The sequence below is a fragment of the Corvus hawaiiensis genome, chromosome 26 (genome assembly GCF_020740725.1).
Source record: "Corvus hawaiiensis isolate bCorHaw1 chromosome 26, bCorHaw1.pri.cur, whole genome shotgun sequence".
Taxonomy (NCBI): Eukaryota; Metazoa; Chordata; class Aves; order Passeriformes; family Corvidae; genus Corvus; species Corvus hawaiiensis.
This window is the reverse complement of record NC_063238.1, coordinates 43,451,211-43,477,097: the sequence shown is the minus strand read 5'-3', so window position 1 is coordinate 43,477,097 and position 25,887 is coordinate 43,451,211. Positions and strand designations below refer to the sequence as shown.

At 46.6% G+C, this 25,887-nt stretch overlaps 1 protein-coding gene across 14 annotated transcripts in view; it reads right to left on the bottom strand.

Moving 5' to 3' along the window:
- Positions 1–7,248: 7,248 nt before the first annotated feature.
- Positions 7,249–25,887, bottom strand: part of ADGRB1 (adhesion G protein-coupled receptor B1) — a 281,572-nt gene continuing 262,933 nt past the window's right edge. For all 14 annotated transcript variants that reach the window (XM_048329201.1, XM_048329204.1, XM_048329208.1 and 11 more), the window contains 4 exons: positions 23,817–24,493; positions 23,145–23,180; positions 22,418–22,522; positions 7,249–8,583 (listed from right to left, as the gene is read on the bottom strand). In XM_048329201.1, the coding sequence (XP_048185158.1) occupies positions 8,386–8,583; positions 22,418–22,522; positions 23,145–23,180; positions 23,817–24,493 (1,016 nt within the window). In that variant the 3' untranslated portion in view covers positions 7,249–8,385. The remainder of the gene's footprint in view (positions 8,584–22,417; positions 22,523–23,144; positions 23,181–23,816; positions 24,494–25,887) is intronic.

The following is a 25,887-nucleotide window of genomic DNA, read 5'->3' as shown; positions in this document are numbered from 1 at the left end:
CTCTCACCAGGAATCTGCTTCTCCTTGGATGATGTCTCAATCCTTCTCTGTATTGACAACGTCCTTCAAAGTTTTTCCTCCGAATCTTTTATTGGCAAGCAACTTTTTTTTTTTTTTTTATTCCAAGGCTTTGAATAAAAATATCAAATAAATCTTCAGCTTAACTGAGGAACATTTTTATTGAATTGTGTCCTACTCCTATCATAGCTTTTTACCGCCCTGGCACTTTTTCTTTATCCACCACACACACGGATTCCCATTTTCTCCACTAATACCACAATGAGATGTTTTGCTGAATATAGACAAAATATTCTGTTTGCAGATCTAATCTCAGGGAAATCAGCTGCTTTATTTAATGAAGATAATGAAATACAAAGGACAAGAACTCTTTGGATGGCTGGCTGTGCCGTGTGATCCATTTTCCATTTCCTTTTGTTTTTACTAATTCTTATAATGGGTCCAAAGGCTTGTCTGACACTGAACAGGGATGAGCCTTCATACACCAAGCTGATGTGCAGTGAGAGCATCAATGAGGCTAATCTTTTAAATCACCTTATTTTGATAACTAGCAATAGGTGCCAGCTCTGAAATCCAGCCCTTCCCTAACTCAGGAATCCCTGTCCATGGCAGGGCAGTTGGAATTAGATGATCTTTGAGGTCTCTTCCAGCCCAGGCCATTTTTGATTCTATAATTCTCCAATCTTAGGTCAGAAGGGAGTTTAATCCGTGGGCAGCAACTGAGACCCAGCAATTCCTTCCTTGCCTTCATCCTCTTCCAGAAAATTCAGCAAAAGTGGCTGAGAGGATTTTATATCTCAAGTGGTACCATGGCTTAGCCTGAAGGGGTTTCCGCAGAGGAAGCATATGGTCAGCATTTAGTCCTTCCCTCTGAGGCTGAATTTTCTGTGTTCAAGTCAAACTCTTCTGCCTTTCCTCTGTGCTCCCATATTTCCAGCAGGTTGCCAGACCTTTGAAGAGGACAGGGCCTCTTATTCCCCATGGAAATGCAAAACGCCCACGAGTGATGGAAGCCTGGGTTGGCCTAAGCCTCAAAGCTCAAGTTACAATATTAATAAGGGCTACAAACATGAGATAATGTGAAAAAGCTGCCAATTATTTCAGACAATTGATCAAAGCCAAGAAACTCCTGGTATCCATTAAGCAACTCTTTGATTGTCCATTCCCTGAAAACCCTCAACCCACACAGAGCAGGAGATGACAATTTCCCTTTTCATTTACTTATTTCTCCTGAACAGAAACTCCCCTGCACTTCTCTTACTTCCTGCAGAATTTGCCTCCTTCTTTCTCTCCTGCTTTCAAATCATTCCCAACATTTGCATAATTTTTTCTGGTTGTCACCCCACCTTTGGAGAGGTCACTTGTCAAAATGCTGCCGTGAAGTGTTGTATTTTAATTTTGAATTTCTGTGCCTTTGAAGCTCACATTTTCCATTAGAGAGGAGAAAAAATAGCAGCCTCCATCCTGCTGTGTACTGCATAAATCATAAATCATCATGGAATCGTGGAACAGTTTGGGTTGGAAAGGACCTTAAAAATCATCTCCTTCCAACCCCTTGCCATGGGCAGGGACATCTTCCACTATTCCAGGTTGCTCCAAGCCCCATCCAACCTGGCCTTGGATACTTCCAGGGATAGGGCAGCCACAGCTTCTCCAGGCAACCTGTGCCAGGGTCTCAGCACCCTCCCAGGGAGGAATTTCTTCCCAGTATCCCATCTCACCCTGCCCTTCTTCAGTTTAAAACCATTCCCCTTTGTCCTGTCACTCCAGGCCCTTGTCCAGAGTCCCTCTCCAGCTCTCTTCGAGCCCCTTTAGGCACTGGAAGGTCTCCCCTTAGAGCTGACCATCAGGACCATCTGTCCTCTCTCCTCCAAAATCCAGCATCTGTCCTTTCTTTCCCAGTTTAGAAGTTCAAAGGGCTCTTGCAACCTCCTCAGGAGCCAAGGAATGTGGCTTTTCAAAGAAACAAACATCTGTGAAGCAGCTGGATGGTGGGGACTTTATTCAGGAGGGTGCTATTGGGACTTCATCTGTCAAGTTGCCACAGCTTCTCTGGCCATTGTGGTGGCCGATGGCCTCTTCAGAAGCCTTCAGTTATTCCTTCCTAATGTGCCAAATCTCTTTTTTTTTGTGCTTTTTTGGACACAGGAGATGAGCAAGGCCCACATCAGTGCCCTGGGACTTTTTTGGAAAACAACTGAAAACAGATCGCAGTGAACAAGCACCTGGAGATGTCTCCCACAGGGATCCCTTGAGGACTCTTCTTCCTGCTATGAGTGGTTTGGGGAAACTATGGAGGGAAAAACCCAACAACAGTCATCTTTCTTTATTTCTCTGTTCAGATCTTGTCCCAACAGGAGCTCAGGAAGAGATACTCACCTTGGGCCCTAATTCATCTTGGACACAGACAGGAGCATAGTGAGCCCAAACATTCCTTGAGTCGCAAAAGAGAGACACTGAAGAGGAAAACCTCCTGTTCTGGTCCTAAATCTCCCAGGAATGTTGTCTTGCTCCACATGGACCTTTTCCTGCATGGGCAGCTGGAGTGAAGGGGCAATTTAGATCACTGGGAGGACCACTGTAAAATGTTATCAGCAAAAGTGAGGTTAACGTGATGTTGTAAAAGTGTGACTTAACAAAGTCCAGTGTCAAGGTTCACTGTTATTTAGTATAAGAAACGTACAAAGGAAAATTGAGTTGGAATCAAACTAGAAGGATTTACAGAGAGATGTGAGACACAAAAGGGTAAAGGAGACCCTCCCAGGGAGCCATGAGGTTCAGAGTGGCCCCCTTTGCTTTCTAAATTCCTGATGGAGCCAAGGTGCATTCAGGTCCAGTCTTAATCTCAGATTTGGGCAATGATTTATGTCTAATGGAATTATCCACACAAAGTTTATAATAATTAATATGGAGTACATAGGTTGGCAATGTTACATTATTATAAATTCAGCTTGATATTGGCAACTTACTGAGGATCTGTCATGAGTAAAGATCTCTCCACCTTGGACAAGGAAGGATCTCTCAGTCAGGAATCTTAAACCTTGAGGGTTGTCCCTGCTTCACGGGAGACTCACCTGGCACACAGTCCAGTCAGAATTCAAGGACAACTCAAATGGGACTCATCTAAAGATCCAATGTTGGGAAAACGTCTCTCTGCCTTGAGGAGCCACCTTGAGAAGCGTCCCAGCCCCAGGGGAGGAGATCACTGCCATGGCAGCTCAAAGAAGGTTCATTTAGGTGTCATATTTATGGAATAAAGAATAAAGAAGTTGGTTCAGAGTCAAACTGCATCAAATGGAAATGGATGAGTGAAACTCCTTGTACCCCCAAGTTCCTCTGTTCCCTGATAAGTGAGCCTTGGAAAAGCCACCAGTTATTCATGCTTTGATCAGTGTTCCACACTCATGTGCATCGATGCTCACTGTGTCACTGTGCTCCTCTGTGGTTTTCCTTGAGGAGTTCTTGGCCCGGATACAGCTCAGGCTTTGCCTCCTCTGGGTTCTGGACCAAACTACTGCTGGTTTGGTTAAGGGGTTGAGTGAATCCATCAGAGCAGCCCAGATAAAAGACTTTGCATTTCTTCCATTTTCAGACTCTTCCCAATTTTCCAGCACAGCCACATTTTCCCAGTGTAGCAACCGAGACATACAAATTCTTGCATGTGCAATGTACAATTTATCCACCTCCACAGCATTGCTGTGCTTCATCCGTGTGAGATGATGGTGAATTTAGAGAATGGGTTGGGTTGGAAGGGACCTTAAGGAAGATCTCATTCCACCGACCCCTGCCATGGGACACCTTCCACTAGACCAGGGTGCTCCAAGCCCCATCCAACCTTTAAACACTTCCAGAGGTGGGGCAGCCACAGCTTCTTTGGGCAACCTGTGCCAGGGCCTCACCACCCTCCCAAGGAAGAATTCCTTCCCAATATCTAATCTTAATCTCCCCTCTTTTAGTTTAAAACCATTCCCTTTGTCCTTTCACCATCTACCCATGTAAAAAGTCCTTCTCCCTCATTTTTATAAGCACCACTTGAGTATCGGAAGGCTGCAGTGAGGTGTCCCCAGGTGTTCTCTCTTTGCCTCAGGACTAGAGCCTGGGGTGGCTGCAGGATCACAGGGACACAGGACAGTTCAAGGGGACCTCAGGAGTCCCTTTCCAAGCTGAACTATCCAGTGACCCTCCCTTGCAGCCCCACCACGGAACAACCAGAGTGCAAACCAAAACCACACGGACCTCCTGCACCCACCACCTCTGGCAGTGCTTTCATTTACAGTCCCAGGAACACAGTGAGGAGAAGTGCTCCCTCCTTCCAGCCTCCTTTGGTGGGAAGCAGCAGGACCTCCTGATCCAGCTCTAGGCCAGTGATCCAAGGTTTGGGATCTCCTACCCTCCCAGCCCATCACCTCATGAGATGCCTGGTGATGTTTCCCTTCCCTAATGCTACACAATCACTGAATCCTTCAGGTTGGAAAAGACTTCTAAAATCACCAAGTCCAACTCAGCACTGCCGAGTCCACCAAGGATCATGGAATGGCAGATGTAGGGTGAGAAACACCTCCATAGGAAGGAGGAAGGCCTGGGACTCACCACTGAGTACTGCTGATTGAAGAAATGTTGGATCATGGCTCAGGGGAAGGGGGAACTGGGCTAAGAGATTCCAGGCAGTCCCACACATCTGCAGTCATCCACATTATTTTAGCCAGTCCAAGATAAATCATTACCTCTGAGGACCTACTAGGCCATGATGGCTTTGGATGAAGGCTCTGGAGAGCAGCAGTCCTGAAGCCCATTTTCCCAAGATTTAGTCTTCCTTTAGTCCTGCCTATAATCCTAAAATCTAACCGGTGGTGGAACAGAGTCAGGGAGATAAGGGCACTTTTTTTTTTTGCTGGAAGATTTCAGCCATTCGAGGATAAGCACCAAGGAAGAGAATAATTTGTTGCTCAGTTAATTTCTTCTTTCACATTTTATGAGTGATATCCTTAAACCCCTGTGCACTGAGCCGAGCTCCTGCTTAGAGTCTGCCTGGTCATGCAGGAGGTGCCAGGGAAATCCAGGTGAGGTTGAGTCTTCCAGTACCTGATGGGGGACAACAAAAAAAATGGAGAGGTACTTCTTACAAGGGCATTGAGGGATTGGACAAGGGGGAATGGCTTTAAGCTGAAGGAGGATAGATTTAGATGGGATATTAGGAAGAAATTCTTCCCTGTGAGGGTGGTGAGGCCCTGGCACAGATTGCCCAGAGAAGCTGTGGCTGCCCCATCCCTGGAAGTGTCCAAAGCCAGGCTGGATGGGGCTTGGAGCACCCTGGTCTAGCAGAAAGAGTCCCTGCCCATGGCAGGGGGTAGAACTACAGGATCTTTAAGGTCCCTTCCAACCAAAACCATTCTGGAATTCTATAATTGGCTTTGCAGGGATGTGGGCAGGGTGGCATCAGCATTACCCTGGCCCTTCTGGAAAGTTTAACCCCACATCCCTGCCCTGTGCCAGAAATGCTGCCAAATCTGTGTTAAATCTCAGCCCTTTGCATCCTGCAAAATTGGGAAGGAAACATCGCGTTGTGGGTTTGAGAAATGTAAATAAAAACAAGCTGCACTGCACAGAAAAGGGGATTCCTCATGTCCTGCAAATGTACATTATAGGGACATGTATTTTTAGAGGTGTGGAGAAGATACAAAGCTGAAATTTGGATAAACTCAGACCCGTGTTATGACTCTTCCAGAGTTGAGAGCCCAGGTGGCAGCTGTGGGGCCAGGAGAGGTTTCCCAGCCCCTAGGAGTGATGCAAAGCACACATGGGGCGCGGGCAGGGGCACTTTTAAAAAGCAGACAGGGCTGGAGTTTCCACCTCTTTTATTAGAAATAAGACACATTCATTTTGTGCTCTGAAAACTGTACAGAAAAAAAAAAAAGAGTGTTGAGGAACATGGAGAGGAAGGAGGGGAATGCATGGAAGGCGGGCAGGGCATGGGAAAACAGGATTAACGGGAGGAGCTGAGCAGAGAAAGTCGAATATCAACAGTTCTTAAACAAACATTTATCTCTGTAATTACATAACATCGTTAATGTCCTGCAAAGGCGGCTGCAGTGAATGGGTGAGCAGGGCAGGTTGGAGTGAAGAGGGCAGGCTCAGGTGGGCAGGGCAAGGGAAGGAAAAAAAAGAAAAGAGAAAAGAATTAAAACACAGTAGAAAGATATCTGTATGCTAAAATTCATAATGTGTAATTATAATAATTACAATATCATACAACCCGGCATCTGAGGGAGGCCTTTGTGCTTTCCTGTTTCATAGAATAAGCTAAAATTGAACAATAATATCACAGTTTTATGAGTAACCACTTTCCCTACTTTTTAGCTATTTGGATTTATTTAAGTTTTCCTTTCCATCATTCTTATCCTGCAGTTAATGGCAAAGGAAATGCCACTGTCCTTGGAGATCACCCAGGTGGCCAAAGCAGAGATGTCACATCAAGCAACATCTCCCCGCGGGGGAAGCACAGCTGGGGGCAGTGATTGGTTTGCATCTTGTACCCATTGGTCATTTTCCCTAAAAATGTGGGGTTTGGAGTTTTTTTATTAAAAGGAGACCCAAGCACAGTAATAACTCAGACCCTGTTCAAGCTTTGCTGCTGTCTGGCACAATCTGGCCACTCAAAACCAGAGATTTGTCTCCATCCACCTCCAAAACTGGGAGTTGGTCCAGACATCAGACAGTGCTGGGAATGATGAAAATAATAAAAATAATAAAGTCTCTGTGTAATGTCAGTGGTACATTTTTTAATGATAAAAATATTGCATTACACTTTTTGGGGTGAAATGTAGACATCACATTTTTTTTGTAAATAACCTTGAGAAATGTTTAATGAAGAAAAAATTAAAATATTTTTTTCATGGTGAAGTGAAAAGATTTTATGAGGAGGAATGTCCTGCTCTCCTGATCAGCTCCACCTCTCCCTTCCTGTAGGACCATGAACGTGCTGCTGGCTCTGGGCAGCGGGGAGGGTAGAGTAGAGCCAGTGAGGGGAAAATAAGCAAAACTCCAACTCAGTAACGCAAAACAAAACATTGCAAGCCAGTGGTGAAGGGGCTGCCTATTCCCACCATCCCAAACTTTCCGCAGAGCAACTTGCCTTCCACCTTCAGCAGGTGGCATCCTCACCCCATGCCTGCGCAGTCCTACGGCACAGAAAGGCATTTGAAATGACAGGAGCCAAAGAAAAGAAAGGTCTCGGGTTTCAAGTTCTCTTTTTATTGAAGAAAAGAAAAGAAGAAGGAAAAAAATAGATTATTTTGTTTGTTTTTTTTGTCTGTTTGTTTCCAAGTGGACGTTATTCATGTTGTCAGTTTGTCTCAATGTCCTAAGGCAATGTCTCTGTTTACCAATATCTCCAGGTACAGCGGCAGATCTGTCTTTCCCTCTTTCTCTCTCTGCCTTCCAGGGAGGGGCAGCTTGGAATAAATCTGAGTCCGAAAGCAAGGACAAATAACAGAACAACAAAAAAAAAAAGGATGAGGCCAAGAGGACCTTTGCAAGGCCCGTGCTGAGTTTATCTATTTAACAGTCAGTGACACGACCTACATTCTCCTTGTTGGTCTTGTTGTCTACCACCTTCCACCCTCTCCCTGGAGATGGGGTGAGCAGGATTTGGAGATCTGGAGCTGGTCCTTTCCTCCCATGCGGGAGCTCCGCCGGGGAGGGATGAGAGGAGGAAGCCCCACCTCTGCTCTCCACCCAAGCCGCGGGCGACGCCACCACATCGCCCTCCGAGGGGACCCGCTGCCAGGTCGTGGCGTGGCGCCCAGGAGTGGCAATGTCCTCATGGCCACCGCTTGGCGTGTCCCATCTCTTTCCTTCTTGGGTGAGCTGGTGAGGGAGAGGCGGGGAAGCGAGGGATGCCCCTCGAGGCTGGGTCTGCCCCAGCCAGGCCACATCCCAGAGAGGCTCCTTTTGGTGTCCCCAAACAACCCCGATCTTCTGTGGTGGCTTCTGGGTGTCCTTCCACACCTCCCCGGCTCCTGGTGTGTGGCAGTGACCCGAGAGCATCTTGGCAGGGTTTGTCCCCTGCAGCCCCTCCCCACCCTCTTCCTCCTCCTCCTTGCTCTCTTCCAGGCTCACTCCTCCAGTCCTGCCTGGGAAAGCTCGTGTTGTCCTGAACCTACAGCTACTATACTCTATAAAGTAATATTCCCCCTCTCTGCTGAGAACAATACAAAAGTTACTCCATCTTACCAAAGGTTTCAAAAGAAACCAAACACTTCTCTGGCTCGGTTCCGATTTAATTTAATCATTTCTTTAAAACGTGGTTTTGTTTTGTTTGTTTTGTTTGTTTTCCGGAAAAAAAAGTCCTTTTTCTTCCCTTTCTGCTCAGACCTCTGTCTGAAGGTCAATAATGTCTTGTCCCACCAAGGGGATGGTGGCCCCTGTTTTCTCCCACTCTACAGTTTTTAGTTCTAGGGGAGACTGTGCCACAGGTTCGATGTCCTTTTTAACCCATGATGGTGGTGACTGGACTTTCCTGATGCCTTCCCAGGGTCTCTTGTTTGGTGTCTGCTGTTTTTCTTGCTGCAGGAGGAGGAAAGTTTAAGAAAGGGGAGAGAGAGAGAAAGAAAGAAAAGTTAGTACAAAATGCAAGAAATACCATGTTTTTATCTCCTCGTGTATCAACAAATCAGCTCTTCTGTGCAGCTTCTCATCCAAAATAAAGTGGGGTATCAATGAAAATGACACTTGGTGTACAAACTATTTTCAAGAAGAAATAGTTTTTCTTTCCACTGCCACCTCCATCACTTAATGCCTGGATATTTCAGCTTTCACCTGAGGTTTTTACTACTGAAAAACTGAGTGTGGTTTTAAGAATTTCAGATGTTTTTCTACTTCCACAGATGTAGTGACAGGACAAGGAGTGATGGCTTTAAGATGAAGGAGGTTAGATTTAGATGGATTTTGGGAAGAAATTCTTCCCTGTGAGGGTGGGGAGGCCCTGGCACAGGCTGCCCTGGAAGTGTCCAAGGCCAGACTGGACAGGGCTCAGAGCAAGCTGGGATAGTGGAAGGTGATCCTGCCCATGCCAGGGGGTGGAATTACAGGATCTTTAAGGTTTTTTCCAGCCCAAACCCAGTCTATGAAATCGAGAATGAATCAGAATGAAACTGAGATTACGACGAGGTCTTTCTGAACACCCACTGCATTTGATGCACATTCCCTATGCAGCACAGCTATTTATAGACTTTAATTGCAGCAAAACCTGCTCCCTGTTCTGCCAGGGAACCAAATCCCTGCTGCTGGAGGAGCTGGAGCTCAGCTCTGAGGCTGAAAACATTTCCATCAACTCCACACCAAGCCTTGGAGGCTTTACCGACCCAGTCTGCCACCAGCATGCCGCCATGGATATGGATCCAGAAAATCTCTTTCCATGTTTCTGCTGGTACACACCAAGACAAGGCTCTGGGGAGGGTTGAGGGGCTGGGAAATGGGTGTGTTCTTCAGTGGGTAAAGAAAGGAAAGGTTTTAAATGAGTCATGCCACTCAACTTCTCCCTTCCAAGCACCAGTGATGCTTTTCAGTTAATGATCCCCACAAAACCACTCCAGCACTGGGCAAGGAAAGGCTTCCCTGGATGTGCCTGAGCCCTTCTGAGCTACCTGCCTATGGAAAAGTGGGAAGAGTGGGAGGAAAGCAGCTTGTGGAGGATGACAACAAGGAGGGAAAAGCCTGGGAAGAAGGTGACGAGCCAGACACGCAGGGGACACGCAGCCCAGGACGTGTCACAGCTTGATGCTGTCACCAAAATGTATTGACTGAGGGGAGATGAAGCCACACGGAGGCTGCAGGGTCACTCCAGGATGTTGCTGAGATCATGGTAGCTCTGTAGGAAACCTAAATTCCCATCTGCTGCAGGCTCATCCAGCAGCCTCAGCTTCTCAGTTTGTCCTTTCCTAAGATGTTTTTGTCAGGCTGCTGTGTTTCTCCCAGCTCCACCCTGCAGTGCCAACAGCAAAGCTGCTGTGGAATTATCCCTATGGGACAGTTTTTACTGGATCACCCACGCCAGGAATTCCAAACTTTAATATAAAATAAGATGAGCTTGAAGTTGGTCCTGCACTCCACAACTCCCAGGGAGAAGGCTCTGGGTGAGAGCATTTGGTGGTTAGAGGGTGGTGAGTGTACAAACCAGGTAAACATCTCAAAGTGAAGTACAAGCATTCTGAAATTATTTTCATTCAAAGGGAGAAAAGATAAGTTTTAAAGTACTTTTAAAGAGAATTGTTATTTTTTAATCAGGATGTGTAAAAATCTTGCTCAGAAGAATGTAAAACACTCAATTTCTTTAGATCTGCAGCTGAGGTTTGCATTGAACTCTACAATACAGAGCTTTCCTTATGCTGCTGGTGTTATTTGTACTTTATTCCACGATATAACATGACAGTGATTAATACTAATAGGACAGAAAAAGTGATAAAATTCATGACTTATTCCATTATCTTTTTTGGAACTTATTTTAGAAGCACTGCAGCTAAAAACTGGAACGCATTTAACTCTTGTGTGTATCTTAATGAGACAAGCTGGAAGTTTCCTGCAGGGAAACTTCCACCTACAGTGTTTTTTAGAGACCATCAGTCTGCCTGAAAAGATGCAGCAGGAACACAGAGGAAAAAAAAGCACACAGAGAGTAAAAACTGGAATGAAATTCAGTTTCCTAAAAGGTGAAGAAAAACAACCTTGGTCAGGACACATTTTTTTTTCAATGACAAACATTTTGTTTTCTGCCACAGCTGCTGTAATGCCCCAAGTTTTCAAAGCTGCTGATGTCCACAGCTGTATTAGAGAGCAGCACAAGCAATCTAATGCATGAAGTTCATAAATAATTCAATTTTTCCCCTCAAACAAAGGCCCTTTTTTGATGGCATTATTTATGGCCACCTTTGGCATCAGGTTCGATTCCCAGACAATGCCTGTTTTAAGAGTCTCTCTCCATCTGCCATACTCCTGACCTTCAGCCTCTCCTTCATGCTGGGAGGATGCTCACAGATCTGATCATGCACCCTGAACGTGATCAGCAAACCTCAGAGCCCTCCTTGTCATGGGCTAGTGAGCAAGAGCAGCTGAAAATCCATGGAGGGAACAGAAACTGAGAAAAAAAACCCAAACAAAATAACAAAATGATGAGCTCACATCTACATCAGTGGCCTCTGATCAGCCCTGTCACTGGGGAGCAACACCTAAGGGTGACAATAATTATTTAAAACCTAGACATTCAATTTTGTGAGTTGTTGAGAAGAGAAAAATTAAGAAAGGAAGAGAGAACGAAACAGGAAATATTATTATGGCAGTGCACAGCTCCATTCTGCACCTGCGTCTTGAATATTCTGGGCACTCCACGAGCTTCCTTATAGAAGGATAAAGGGAAAATGATAAATGTGGCCAGTTTCCAGCCATGCATAAAGTTATGGAGAATGTCCTGTGGGAGGAAAGATTACAGACTCCCACCTTCAGGTCTTAAAAGAGATTATGGTTGGACGTGGAAGAGGTCTGGGAAGCTCTTAGAGGCTTGTGGATGGTAGGAATCGACCACTGATGGTGGGGATTGGGATCATCTCTTCCAACAAAGGAACTCCAGAGCACCAAGGAGTGAACCCTGGGAGCTGGGCCTGCCCACAGTGCCCAGCCAACCTCCAGGCCACCTTTCCACAGCTCTCTGTTCATCCTGAAAACTTCCAGACTCAGGAAAATACATGGAAACTCACAAAAGCAGCATCCATTCAGTGCTATCCATTGAAGTGACACCACTCTGCCTCGGGGGTCTTTGGGCACAAATTCCTGGAGTTTTGGGGATCTTTTTGAAGATGCACCACCACAGGCTGGCCCTTTTATTTTTCCAAGCTCTTTTTCACTCTGCCATGGATAGGAGGCAGAAACTGCCCTTGGGTCTGACCCCACATGGCGATTTCCATCCTCCTTATCAGTGTGATGTGTTATCTACCTGTGACTGTGTCTGGCTTAGTGACTCCAAAGATGTCTATTTAACCTTAAACGATGAAAAAGAGTTTTGGAAAATGAGGAAATGATGAAGGGAGACTTGCTTTTAGTTTCCCATTTCTCAGGAAAGATCAGACTTCTCTGGTGATGCTGTGAGGGAGGTGCTGGCTCTCAGGGGTGGCTGCAGAAGGACTCGGTGCCCACTGGGATCTCTGAGCAGGTTAATCAGCCTGGCAGAGCTCTGGGAAGAATGCTGGGAGACAAAAGAAAATCTCCTCTTGGCACAGGGCACCCTGGGAATTGGTAGCAGGCTCCTGGGAACAGCTCCTCTTTTCTCTCCCTCCATATGGAAAAAAGTTTTTATGGAGTCTTGGCCACTTGAGCGGCACAGAGAAACAGGCAGTGGGATCATGCTCCAGCCCTGGCATTTCTCTCCAGCTCCACTGTGGGGTCTTAGCAATCCTTGCAGGCAGGAGGGAAAACTGAGCTGTGCGTAGAAAGGAAAGAAAAAAACCTGGAGAGAGGGATGTGTAATCCGGCTGGAAAGGGCGCCGGGGCTGGCCCGGGGCCTGGTGCCTCAGAGATAGCCAGGGCTGGCCCCAGCCAGGGGCTGAAAGCACCAGGGGCTGCTCTGCCAGTAACTCCCAGGGACAGAGCCATCATTCTGGCCTGACACAGCCCAGGAGGGAGGAGGGAAATGTTTATCAGTCCCTGCCTGGTGCCAGGATTGTGGAGAAAAAAAAGGGGTGGGAAAGGAGTGAGCACCCAGACTCAAAGCTGGGGTAAAACCAGGTCCAGGCTGGAGGAGTTCATCATTCTGGTGGCATTGAGAGTCTCCTTCATTCAGCCCTGACTTTCATTTTAGCTGCAAATTTTTAAGGTGTAGGGAGAGGATTTGGGGTAAAGGATATTTAGGATGCAGTGCCAACAAAACCCCCAAATCTCTGACACAGACAGAGGCAAAGTGCACTGAGATAATCCACACATCCCTCTGCTAAAGCTGGTCCTGGCAGGCTGCAGTCACCCGTGCTGGACTTGCAGTGGGTATGGAAAGGTGATGGTGGTGGAGCAGGCACCTCCCTACCCTGTGGTCTTCAGAGAATCATCATAAAATCCCAGAATGGTTTGAGTTAGAAGGGACCTGAAAAATCATCTCATTCCAACCCCTGCCGTGGGCAGAGACACCTTCCACTATTCCACATTTCTCCAAGCCCTGTCCAACCTGGCCTTGGACATTTCCAGGGATGGGGCAGCCACAGCTTCTCTGGGCAACCTGTGCCAGGGCCTCAGCACCCTCACAGGGAGGAATTTCTTCCCAATATCCAATCTAGCTCTGCCCTCTGTCAGTTTGAAGCCATTCCTCCTTGTCCTGGCGCTCCATCCCTTGAGAAAAGTCGCTCTCCCTCTCTCTTGGAGCCCCTTTAGGCACTGGAAGTGGCTCTAAGATCTCCCTGGACCCTTTTGTTCTCCAGGCTGGACAATCCCAATTCTCTCAGCCTTTCCTCACAGCAGAGCTGCTCCACCCTCTGATCATCTTGGTGCTCCATCAGCTCCATGTCCCTCCTGTGCTGGGACCCCAGAACTGGACAAAAGGTTCCAGGCAGGGTCTGACCAGAGCAGATTTGAGGGGCAGAATCCCCTCCCTCACCCTCCACACTTTCCTGTGCTGCCTCCAGGGATCCAGGCTGGCTTCATCCAGAGCTCCTGTATCCCAGTGCAACTCTTCTCCTTAGGAGCAGCATCCCTGCAGTGCATAAATACAGCCCAGGGGTTTGCTCTGAGGCACAGCTTTGACTTCCCACTTCAGCCAAAGCCCATGAACCGCTCAGGCTGCTCAAGCTGCACCTCCCCATGTTTGTTTTGTGGGCTTTTTGTTTGGTTTTGTTTGTTTGCATTTTTTAACACCCAGTTTTTATGGTTACCCTGAATAACCCCAAGAGCAATTCAGGGCTTTCCACTGAGCACTCAGTGATAACTCCCCTGGAACTGGCTACTCCCGTGCTGTTTTTCCTCTCCTCTGGTGTCAACCTGAAGGTTATTTCCTGACCCAAATGGTCTCTCCCCATGACAGTGATGACTGTAGGACCAGGATGAAGTTATTCAGAGCATAGAGCAGGGAATTTGAAAGATAAATGTGGTTCATGCTCATCTAATCCATCCTCAGATCAATGTTGATGAAAAGTGATTAGAAAACGGGAAAGCTGTCTTGTTTCTTTAGAGAATGATAAATTTTCCTTTCCTTCTCGGAAACAAGTAGCTGCAGTTCCTTCATTTTATGCTACTGAACTACAAAGATTATGCTTTTTCTTTTTTTAAAAATTTTCATTTAGGAGAAAAGCAAAATAAAAGGAAGCAGCTGGCTTTGTTCAGAATTTCATTAAATTAAATTAAATTTTAAAAAAGAAGTGAAAATAATTTGTGGTTTTAACTTGGAAATCAGTTAGGCAACTTGAAATACCCAGCATTTGCTGGGCTATAAAAATTTGTCTTCTGCTTCTGTATTCTCTGAAGCTCATCCATCCCGAAGGGGTGGCTGTGAGACAAATTCGAGCGAGGCCACACAGCTGAAGGTGAACAGGCTCTGGATCAAGGAGGTCTTTTATAGACTCCTGAAAAGCCTGAAGGCTGCACAGAAAGTCTGTGGTCCCACCAGCACGAGGAAAAGGCTGTTTTCCAGAGTATCCCTGCTGTTAATCCAGCTGGTCCAAGCCCAGTCTTTTTTGGGACAATGCTTATGGTCTGTGAAGAGCCTACCTGAAGGACTAAATTCCCTAAAATGCTGAAAACCCTCAAGGCTGCCTTGCGGGAGCACCTGGGGATCCAGGAGGGGACCAAGAGTACCCAAAGCATGTTTTTTAATAGAGTCTTTTATTTAGACTCTATAAAGAATTATTCAGACTTTAGAGTATAAAAAACCAGGAGTTTCCATGTGCTGGTGGCACTGCCTGGTGCTGGAGCAGAGGATACAGGGAACAGGTTTCTCTGGGACAGAACTTTATCCCCTAATTCTTGGGACAAAAGGTGCTGGATGATCTAGAGGAGGAGGTGAACTTCTGATTGATGGCGTGTTTGGATACCTGGGAGCTGGCAGATGGTTTACGGCTGACTGAATAAGGATTTGACGTCATTTTCATAACAGAATTTATTGTGGTAATTATCGGGCTTTATGCAGAGCTCCTCCCTATAAAAGCTGCACTAATTGGTCTGTTAAAATTTGCCTTTAAGCAGTGCAGAGAGGATTAAAGACATGGCACAGAGAGACCCTTCCCAAAAGTGGAGCTTCCACTGCAGAGGGACACCCAGCCAGCAGCTTCCCAATTTCCCCATTCCTGCAGCAGAGCACACCAGGGAGACACAGCCCTGCCAGGGGATGAGCTGCAATATTCATCAATATAGAATTATGGAATCAGGGAATGGTTGGGATGGAAGGGACATTAAAAACAATCTCATCCCACCCCCGTGCCATGGCAGGGACACCTTCCACTATCCCAGGTTGCTGCAAGCCCCGTCCAGCCTGGCATCGGATGTTTCCAGGGATGGGGCAACAACAGCTTCTCTGGGCCTCACCACCCTCACAGGGAAAAATTTGTTCCTACTATTCAAACTAAACCTGCCCTCTGTCATCTTAAACCCCTTTGCCCTTGTGCTGTGACTCCATGTCCACTTCATGGTCCTTTTTTCTCACCAGTCCATTAGGTGGCCAAAGCCAGTGCTGGTGAAATGGGCAAATCTCCAGATGTCCAAAGAGGAAAGATAAGAATAATCTCATTTCAAGAAAAGAAAGTGACGAATCAAGACAGAAACACTGTCCAGAAGGAAATAAGGAAAAGTTAGGCAGAAAAAACTTTGTGCCTTTTTAAAATGGGATTTGGAGCAGGCGCTTTTCAGGATCAACAGAGATTTGGGATGGGATTTGAGAGTTGTGCTTTTTCCCAGAGAAGCTGTGGCTGCCCCATCCCTGGAAATGTCCAAGGCCAGGCTGCACGGGGCTGGGAGCAACCTGGGATAGTGGAAGGTGTCCCTGCCCATGGCAGGGGCTTGTGATGAGATGGTCTTGAATGTCCCTTTTAATCCAAACCATTCTGTGACTCTGTGATTCTGTGACTTATAAACTGAGTCCAGACCCTGCATGTGAGCTGCAGGACAGGAGCCAAAGCAAAAGCCATTCCAGCTGCAGGGAGCTGAATGTGGCAGGGAGCTAATTAACAAGGACGAGCAAATCCGAGGAATTTGCAGAGCTCCGTCCAGCGCTGACCTCGGCACAAGCGAAGAGCTGCTGTTTAAAATGAGTGCCAAGCCAGATGCTGGCAGGAAAAGAGGGATATGGATGTGATTCCAGCTTCTCTAATGGAGCTGCATCAAAGGATTCCTGCTGAGGGGGAAGGCAGGAGCGTCACTTCCAGTGCTATCAAAGCTCAGGAGAACCAAAACCTTGGCTTTTTTAAAAGCCTACAAACCACTGACCCTTCTCAATGTCCAGCCCAAACCCTGGAATTTCTTTAGCAATTAACTCCCCGGGAGTAGGAGCATTTGAGATGTAAAACCCTGAGAATATTTCCTGTGTAGTACAAAGCAGCTTGGAAATAACCACTATCCTGCTTTAATGCAGAGAACTCTCAGCTACAAGAATTCAGACCTGGGTAACTCTGTGTATTTAGGAGGAAACAGGGGAAGAAATTGAGTGGTGGAGCCCACAGTCTGCCAGGCAAAGGTCAGGCTTTGAAAGGGAGAAACAAACTTGCAGCAAGGTTTTCCAACAATGGGATTTTTTTCTTTTTTTTGGTAGCAACTGGGGAGGGAAAGAAGGAGTCAAAGTGATGGGAGTGATTAGGAAGGAAGACCTCTTCTGTCTGAGTCAGTCCCAAGCTAACATCCCAATATACATCCAAAATATCCCTTACATCAAGAGACATCTATAATCCAGGTGGAAGCCGCTCACTGCTTATTGCAGCCTTAAAAACAAAGGTTTGGTGCATCCCAGACACCAAGAGAGCTTGAAATTTTCATCAGGATGCCTGCTGGGGGTGGTTGGGTATTTTGATGCAAATCCTGCTGTGGTTGTCTCCAAGCCTTTGGCTCCTTTCATGCTTCCTGGTTGCAAATAAGCTGTCGGGGGGATAAATATTCCACACACACAGAGCTCATTCAGTTTTCTGCTCAGGGGCTACACCAGCTTCCAGTTTGGTCTGTTATTTAATGGAAGGGCAACAGTGTGAAACCTCCCCAGGCTAGGGAGGAGGATGAGCACAGCAAACCAGCTGCTCCTGAGATGCTATTTTTAGATTCTTCCATCTCTTCAGGTGGACAGAGAAAATCTATCCCAAATTCCAGCATAACAGGAGCAAAGAACAACCTACAACCCTGAAACTTCTTTCTGAGTAAGGAAAAAAATCAATTCCACCTTCCTCGCTTTACCTGAAGTCAAAGACTGCAAGGGAGAAAAAATTTGCCACAGAATATCCAGAGTTGGAAAGACCCTGCCAGGATCATGTTAAGGTCATACAGAGATTTATCAGTGCATGAAAAACCTGGCTTTTCAACTTGGCAATCACCAGATCTTGCTGAATGGCATCCTGCTCCTATCTTAATTCCCTAACATGGAAAAATTAACTTTAGGAAGTAGTGTCTACATCCCTGATCAGTCCATACAGCCACAAATCACAGGATCCCAGAGTGGTTTGAGTTGGAAGGGATCTTAAAGTTCATCTCATTCCACTCCCTGCCATGGGCAGGGACACCTTCCACTGTCCCAGGTTGCTCCAAGCCCTGTCCAACCCAGCTTTGGACACTTCCAGGGATGGGACATCCAATGCTCCTCTGGACAATCTGTGTCAGGGCCTCACGGGGATGAATTTTTTCCCAATATCCCATCAAAATCACCCTCCCTCAGCTTAAAGCCATTTTGAGTGTGACCACGTTTCCCTCCTGCAGGGCCAAGGCTTGAACACCACCTGGATGTGTGGTCCTTTGTGCTTTGAACATGGATCCTGCTGGAAAATGTGATTTTAGTCAGGAATAGTTCAGGGTGCTTCCAGTGGGAGCATTTTACAGTTGAGGTACAGACACAAGAAAGTATGTGTCACATGGAATAAATTTTATGGAATAAACTGGAAAAGAAAATATGGAAAAATCCATGTTTATTCCCCAAGGAAGGGCAATTCTTTATTATTGTACTCTGAGGCTCAACTTAGTTCAGCATTAGGAATGTGCTTTGGTTTCCAGCAAAACGACTGCAGTAAAACAATACCTGTGGCCAGTGCCACATTCCTGGGAAAGCCTGGAATATCAGCAAGATTCAGACCTGCCTGGCATTCCAGGCACTATCCTGGCTCCCACAATTACCTCTGACATACCAGCCCCACTCATTAGTGAGCTGATAGCAGTGGGGACACTCCAATCCCAGCGGGATGTGTATTAGGACTCCTCAATCACAGAATTAATTCCCAAACCTGTCTCCACTTAAAATTCCCTACAACTCCCTGGAATGAGGCTGTATCCAGGTGGGGGTCAGTCTCTTTTCCCAGGTAACAAGGGATAGGACAAGAGGAAATGTCCCCAAGTTGTGCCAGGGGAGGTTTGGGTTGGATATCAGGAAAAATTTCTTCACTGAAAGGGTTGTCAAGAGAGATGCGATACTGGATTTTGGAACAGGTGCCCAGGGAAATGGTGGAGTCACAATCCTGGGAGGAATTTTTAATTGTGGCACTTGGGGACACGGTTTAGTGGTGGGTTAATGGTTGGACTCGATGATCTTAGAGATCTTTTTCAACCTTAATGATTCTGTCAGTCCCCCACTATGTTTCCAGCTCTGCCAGTAACTATTCTGGGACAGTGAGCAAAGGACATTTTTTAAGTGTACACAGCACTAACATTTATCCCAAGTTTCCATGTGTCAGGATACTTAAAACACATGTGCTTGTACAAAACTTTCTGTCTTGGCTGAAAACCCCTTAAAAAGGGGGTTATAAAAATCATATTTTACCCTTGAAACTGGAGAAATTCTCAAGGGTAAATAAACGTGATGGTTGAATTTTCCACCCCTTTTCCTAAAGAGACGGAAGATCTGCTCCTTCATCCTGTTCTTCTGTTGGTGTTTCCTTAAAATCTGACCATTTAGGAGTTCATGTGAAAGGTGCTCTGTGTTTAGTGTGATAGGGTAAGTGCACTGGAATACAGTGGGGATGGCATTTGCATTAAAATTAAAATCTAAATTGATCCCTAAAAATGGCCAGCACCATTCCTAGGAATCCCCACAGGATGCCTGTCCTATGCAGACATTTAGTTCCAGTTTCATCAGCACTTTTCTGACCTTGGAGTTGAGGGAGGAGACAGGAACAGCAAGATTAGGACAAGCTTTGTATCCTGGAAAGGGCTGAGGACAATGGGACATGCTGCCAGGAGAGGTTGGGAAAATGCCAGGCTTGGAGAGAGACTTGGGAGCTTGACTTTGTGGTTGTTTATTTAAAAGGGAAATCAGAGAGAACAGCGATGCAGGCAGATGGAGCAAATGCAGGAAATACCCCTTCTACTCTGGGATGAGAAAGGGTTTAGGGGTATTCCAGGATCCTGATGACCTTGTTCATGCCCACAAGGCAACGAGCTTTCTGTGTTTGGATTAATGTCATGGAAAGGGTTGGGATAAGTCCAGGATGCTCTGCAATGCAAATGAAAGCCAGACTTAAGCTAAGGTCTGTTTTATCGCTGTCACCAGCAGAAACACTCCATCGTTTTATAACCTAAACATACATAAAAGAGAAAACGTTCTTTTGTTGTTCCTTTAATCCCTGTTATCTGCTCTTTGCCTTCTCAGGATGAGCTGAAGATGGGGCCTGAGTTCCAGCGGGGTCCTCAGTAGCAAATGGTAGAAAAAAGGGGTGGAAAAACCCTATTTATTTGACTTTGTATTGCTTTGGATGTTTTTTAAACCAATATCCACTCCTGACTCGCCAATCCTGCTCTGCACAAGCTCCCTCTCTCCCGTTAGATCCAAGGGAAAAATCCCAACTTGAAAAAAATTCAGTCAATATGCAAAAGCCCCCTTCAGAGCCTCCTTCAGCAGCTCAAAACTCTTTGATGCTGACAGCAGCAACTTTATTTCTATACAGATGCATCTCTGAAATGCTAAAATCTTCCCAATCTATAAACCCCTCCTGCAAACAGACCACAGATTATCTTTTACACTGGATTTAAGCATTTTTTTGGGTTTACAGCTGCGTCACACTGAAATAATTGCAAAAAAAAACCCCAGAGAGGTGACACTGAGTGAGACACATTGGGATTCTGGGCTAAGCAGGGTTCTTTGATCTGAACCTGTAGATCCACAGCCCCTCTCGCTCTGTTACACTGGACAGCCCATAATGACACCGTGCCACACACAGTAAAAGTAGGATTTGCTGGGATAACATCTCTGGAGCTTAGCACAGCAACGCTGTGAGGTCAGGACACCGACCAAAGGCTCTGTAATGCTCTGCTTCCCCCCCAAAAAAACCCCAAACCTCTGGTTCCATCACCCTCCGAGCTCTGCTCTTGCCTCTGAGGGAGTCCCATCAAAGTAAGCCCCACCAGTGCCACATTTGCCACATTGCAGGGGGTGCTGCATCCTGGAACTGTCTTAGGATCATGGAATCATTGAGGTTGGAAAAGACCTCCAAGATCACTGATCCAACTGTTAACCCAGCACTGCCAAGGCCACCACTGAACCATGTCCCCAAGTGACACACCTACATGGTTTTTGAACACTTCCAGGGTGGTGATTCTACCACTTCCCTGGGTAGCCTCTTCCAATGTTTGGCCACCCTTTCAGTGAAGAAACTTTTCCACATACCCAACCTGAACCTCTGCTGGTGCGACTGGAGCTGGTTCCTCTCGTTCTAGCACTTTTTACCTGGGAGAGAAGACTGACCCTCAGCTGGCTCCAACCTCCTGTCAGGGAGTTCTACAGAGTAGAAGGTCCCCCCGATCCTCCTTTTCTCCAGGCTGAGCCCCCACAGCTCCCTCAGACTCTCCTCATCAGACTCATGCTCCAGACCCTTCCCCATCTTTGTTGCCCTTCTCTCCCCAGCCCCTCAGTATCTTTCTTGTCACAAGGGGCTTTGATTACAAATCACCAAGAATTGTTATAATTAGCTCACCTTGCCTCTCTCCCGAGTGCAGGCAACCCCAAATTTAATTTCTTACTTCCAGCCTGGCTCTGCCACTTGTTTTTCCCTTCAGCTGGAGCTGATAGAATTCCTTGCAGCCTTTCAGTCCTTGCCCAGCTGGCTGAGACATGTGGAAAGTGCCATCTGCCTGCTCTTCCTTATTTTATTATCTACACCAATTATTACACAGGCTCCTGATATCTGTTTCCAGTCCCAGATCTCTGCCCCTCTGAAAGGCTGAAAGGTCCTTCCCTAAGTCTGTCTCCTTTAAAGGCCCCTTTTCCCTGGAACTTTGCTCCTATCGAGGAAAAACATGGATGTCACAGGATCACAGAATGGTTTAGGTTAGAAAAGACCACAAAAATCATCCAGTTCCACCCCCTGCCATGGCCAGGGACACCTTCCACCATCCCAGGTTGCTCCAAGTCCCATCCAGCCTGGCCTTGGACACTTCCAGGGATGGGGCAACCACAGCTTCTCTGGGCACCCTGTGCCAGGGCCTCAGCACCCTGACAGGGAAGAATTCCTTCCCAATATCCAAGCTAAACCCACTCTCTTTCAGGTTAAAGCCCTTTCCCCTTGTTAGTTGTCACAGTCTTGTCACTACATGCCCTTGCCAAAGTCCCTCTCCAGCTCCTATAGGGACTGAAAGGCCACCATAAGCTTAGCTTGGAGCCTTCTCTTCTCCAGGCTGAACAACCCAAATTTTCTCAGCCTCTCCTCATACGAGAGATGTTCCAGCTATTGGAGAACCTTCATGGCCTTGCCTGGACTTACTCATTTGCATGTGCTCGTATCACGGGTGATCAGCTGTCACAAATAACCTACATTTAATTAGGCTCCAGTCCCTAAAATGTGCTCCCAACATCACAGCTTCAATCCCACTGCTGTGGCCATCCAAAATATCCCATCACTGCCACCCTGGCCTCTGCCTCAGCCCCACAATGGCGGGGAGATGCTTTTCCTCTTTCTGCCCGCTCCACTTTCCACCCAGATCTCCTCATGGTCAACCCAATTTCCAGATCCCACCTAAGAGCTGATGAATAGGGCACAAAGGGATGACCTGGAAGGGAATGCCAAGAACAGACACAGGGCAGACAACACCATGGACAGACATGGGGACAGACATCCTCCTCCTGGGCTTCTGTGTGGTACACGTGTTTGTTGCAATGTGCATGGATAGAAAATCAAGGAAAAGTGTTCAGGGAGTGCTCCTAAATTTCCTGCTGTTTCCCATGCTCCTGCTGGCACCAGAGGCCTTCTGGAAGTGTCTGACTAACCTTGCTGTCCGTTGTTGGAGACTCCTTCTCCTTCTCTGCGTGCTGGAGTTTTCTGTTCAGGTCCTGGAACATGTCTTGGTGACGTTTCCTTGTGTGCATGATTTTCTGGAGCAAACACAAAGGGCCACAGGTCAGCAAACCCCGCTCATTAGGAACATATCCTCCCCGCAGAGTCACATCATTAAATCCCAGCTCTGTCTCCCTGCAGGTGCCTAAAACACCTTCAGCATTTACTGAGGACCCACTGTAGCATTGCCTTTATTTTCAAGCCGAGATGGGGGGAGAAAGTGGAAAATCCTAATTTTTGACCTATAAAAAACCCTTAAACTTGCAACAATCAAATTTTTATACTGTAGAATTTGAGCTTGACTGTCAATGTCCTAGGAAGGTTTGCTGCCCTTCTTTAACTGATACCTGTCCCCATGCCCAGCCTCTCCTCAGTCTGTCACCTCTGTAAATGTTTTCAGAGGTCACCCAAACATGTAGAATTTGGGTAATTTCATCAGAAACTGTTCCACAATCATATTTTCTTTTTAATTTGACCTGTCTGCATTTCACTTCTACCTTCTGCTGCCCAGAAGGAGAGGCAGGACAATTTCTAGAAGGACTTCACTCTGCATGTAAGAGCAGGTTGAATATGGATTTCCTGAGCTCTGCCAAGGGCTAGATAATTGGAGAAGGTGGCTCAAAAAATTTGGGACCAACATTCAGAAAGGGATGTACTCACCTCAAAATCTAACTCTGCGTACCGGGATTTCCGCCTCTGGGTATTCAGGAGAGAAAGAGATAGGTGAAGGTTAGTAAGGGGTTAAAACAGGGAGAATCCTTATCCTTTTCCTTCTTCCTGCACCTTTAACATGTTTCTCTGGCTCTTCATGATGGGAAGTGCCAAATACTTAGAATTATTGAATCATTTAGGTTGGAAGGGATCTTAAAGATCAACCAGTTCCAGCCTCCTGCCATGGGCGGGGACACCTTCCACTAGACCAGGTTGCTCCAAGCCCTGTCCAGCCTGGATCACTGGGGTTTTCTCAGCTGTATCATGACTGAAACCATCAAAAAGGGAAATAGAGCAGAGGATATAAAGGGGAAAAGGTAAGGCAGACCATGTGCCTGGCATCAAAATGAACAGTCCTTGAGAAATTAACTTTTTTTTTGACTTTGCAGCACCTGTAGGGCTAAAGACAGCTGATCCAGCAAGGGAAGGTGTCTGTGGAAGTTGTGACATCACTTTCCAAAATATGTTCCCATGGCAGTGGTCCCTCAGGGTAATCTGACACTGGCATTGCATCCTGGCCTGCATTTTCCCTAAAGTTCTTCTTGTCAACCCCCTGGAGTCGCTGGATGGAGGGCAGACACCACCCTGGGCTGAGAACAACACCACAATTCCCACGCTCACCTCCAAGGAGCTCATGGAGAGGGTGGAAACGGTCTCACTCTTGGACACCACGCCCGAGTTCCCTGAGTCACCCGTGTCACACAGGCTGTTGGGAATCTGTGACTCGTTGGAGATGTTCTGTGGAGCCAGCTGCTGCTGCTGCTGGATCATGGAGGAACCCTGCGCCTCACTGCATGCCATGGTCACCGGCTCCCGCGGGGGACTCTTGACCACGAAGCCGGGGTCGGTGGCCATGCTGAGATGGATGAGCCGTGTCTGAGGCATCTGGTCGATGTTGATGCTGTATTTGCTCTCATCTTTGGGTTTGGCCCTCAAGGTGGATGTGCTGGTGGGCAGGATCACGTAGCTGGTGTCCAGGGTCTGCTCTTGCGCCCGGGAGAGCTCCGAGTCCAACTTCTTGAAGATGTCCCCGTCGCAGATGTAGATGGATTTTGGCGGCTGGTTCTTGTCCTTCTTCAGGGTGAGGGAGTGGTTGCTAAACTCGTTCAGGTTGATGGCCCCCAGGTAGTGTGGGGAGCCCTGAAGGTGCATCTTGGAGACGTTGGCTGGAAGACTATTGAAGTTGGATGAGCCTTTCTGGTGGTTGAGTTTCAGTTTCTCTTCGTCGGGCAGCGACGGGCGCTTCAGGGTCCCTGTGATGGTTGAGGTTCTGCACGTGGTGATGTCTTTGTTCAGCACTGGGGAGACAGAAAAATGTCCTCAGCACCTCACCTGGCGTTTTGTTCACACATCAAGACACCTCCCACAGTCACTCCCCACCAGCACCTCTCCCAAAGAGGCACAGTCGTGTTTAACATTATTTCTGTTTTTAAAATCCAGGATACTGAAGGCAGAACTAAAGCCAGGCAGGAAAAAATTCCTTATTTTGGGATAATTCTCTGTGATGTGAATTTTCCAGCACAACCATGGCCAAAACTCCCATCTAGGCCAACATATTGATAACAATACACTGAAAAACAAAGACATTTTTAGGTATTTAGTACATCTAGTATGTGCATGAAATCTATATATTATTAACCTGTGGAGGTTAAAATAAAGGGTTGCTTTCTTGTAAAAAAAATTATTTTGATTCAGAAAATAGCTGAAATACAACATTATCAATGATTCAGATGATCATAAAATCATCAAATGCCCTGGGCTGGAAGAGACTTTAAAAGATCATCGAGTTCCAGCCCCCTTCAAATTTTTTTTTTTTAATTAACTCACTAAAATACTTCAGGTTGCTCTTTTCCCTTAACAGTTCCAGTGTTACTAAATTGGTATTTTGAAACACACCATATTTTGTTATGAATTCCAAACTGTTCTCCAAAAATTTTTACATTCCAGTATTCATGGCAAGGCTTTGTGAGAGCTCATTATTTGGCTATTTTCAATTTCTCTTCAGGAAAGCAAGTGGCAACAGGAATATTCCTTTAAAAAAGAGGAGAACCTTGAACTGAGGAGGAGGTGAACAAGTCACAAAGGACATTTGGACACTCATTCCCACACAACACTGTCCACAAAAAACCATCTGCCCCTTTTCCAGGCATAATAATCTATGGTTCAGTTGATTTCAGGCTGCAACAAAGATCTTGGGAAAATAAGGACATCAACCTGGATGTCTCCATTGGGTGAAAAAATCAGAAAATCATGAAAATCAGACTGTGGGGGAGGGACAAAGTGTTGTGAGGGCTACTTACCCACAATTTCAGCACAGGAAAAGAGAAATAAATGCATGTTCCCCTTTCACCCATCTCAGGAAGAAATAAAAATGGGTAAATGGATCTTTTTAGGACTAGGGAGGAGGATTTTTGGGGTAAGCTGACATTATTCAGCTGTTCCATGTGGGACAGGGGTGGGACATGGGCATCCCGTGGCACTGAGGACGCACTGATTTTCCTACTGGATCAGAGTGGGAGTGAGGGAAGACCAAAGCTCCCCCCCAAGACTACAGAGCAGGCAAGGCAGGATGAGCAGGGCACCAAGGAGAGTAAAAAGAACTTGTAAAAAGCTTTTAAAGCTGAAAAGTCTGGGTGCAGCCACAGCAGCCACGATCATCTTGGCATCGCTGGGATAAACCAGAGCAAGTCAA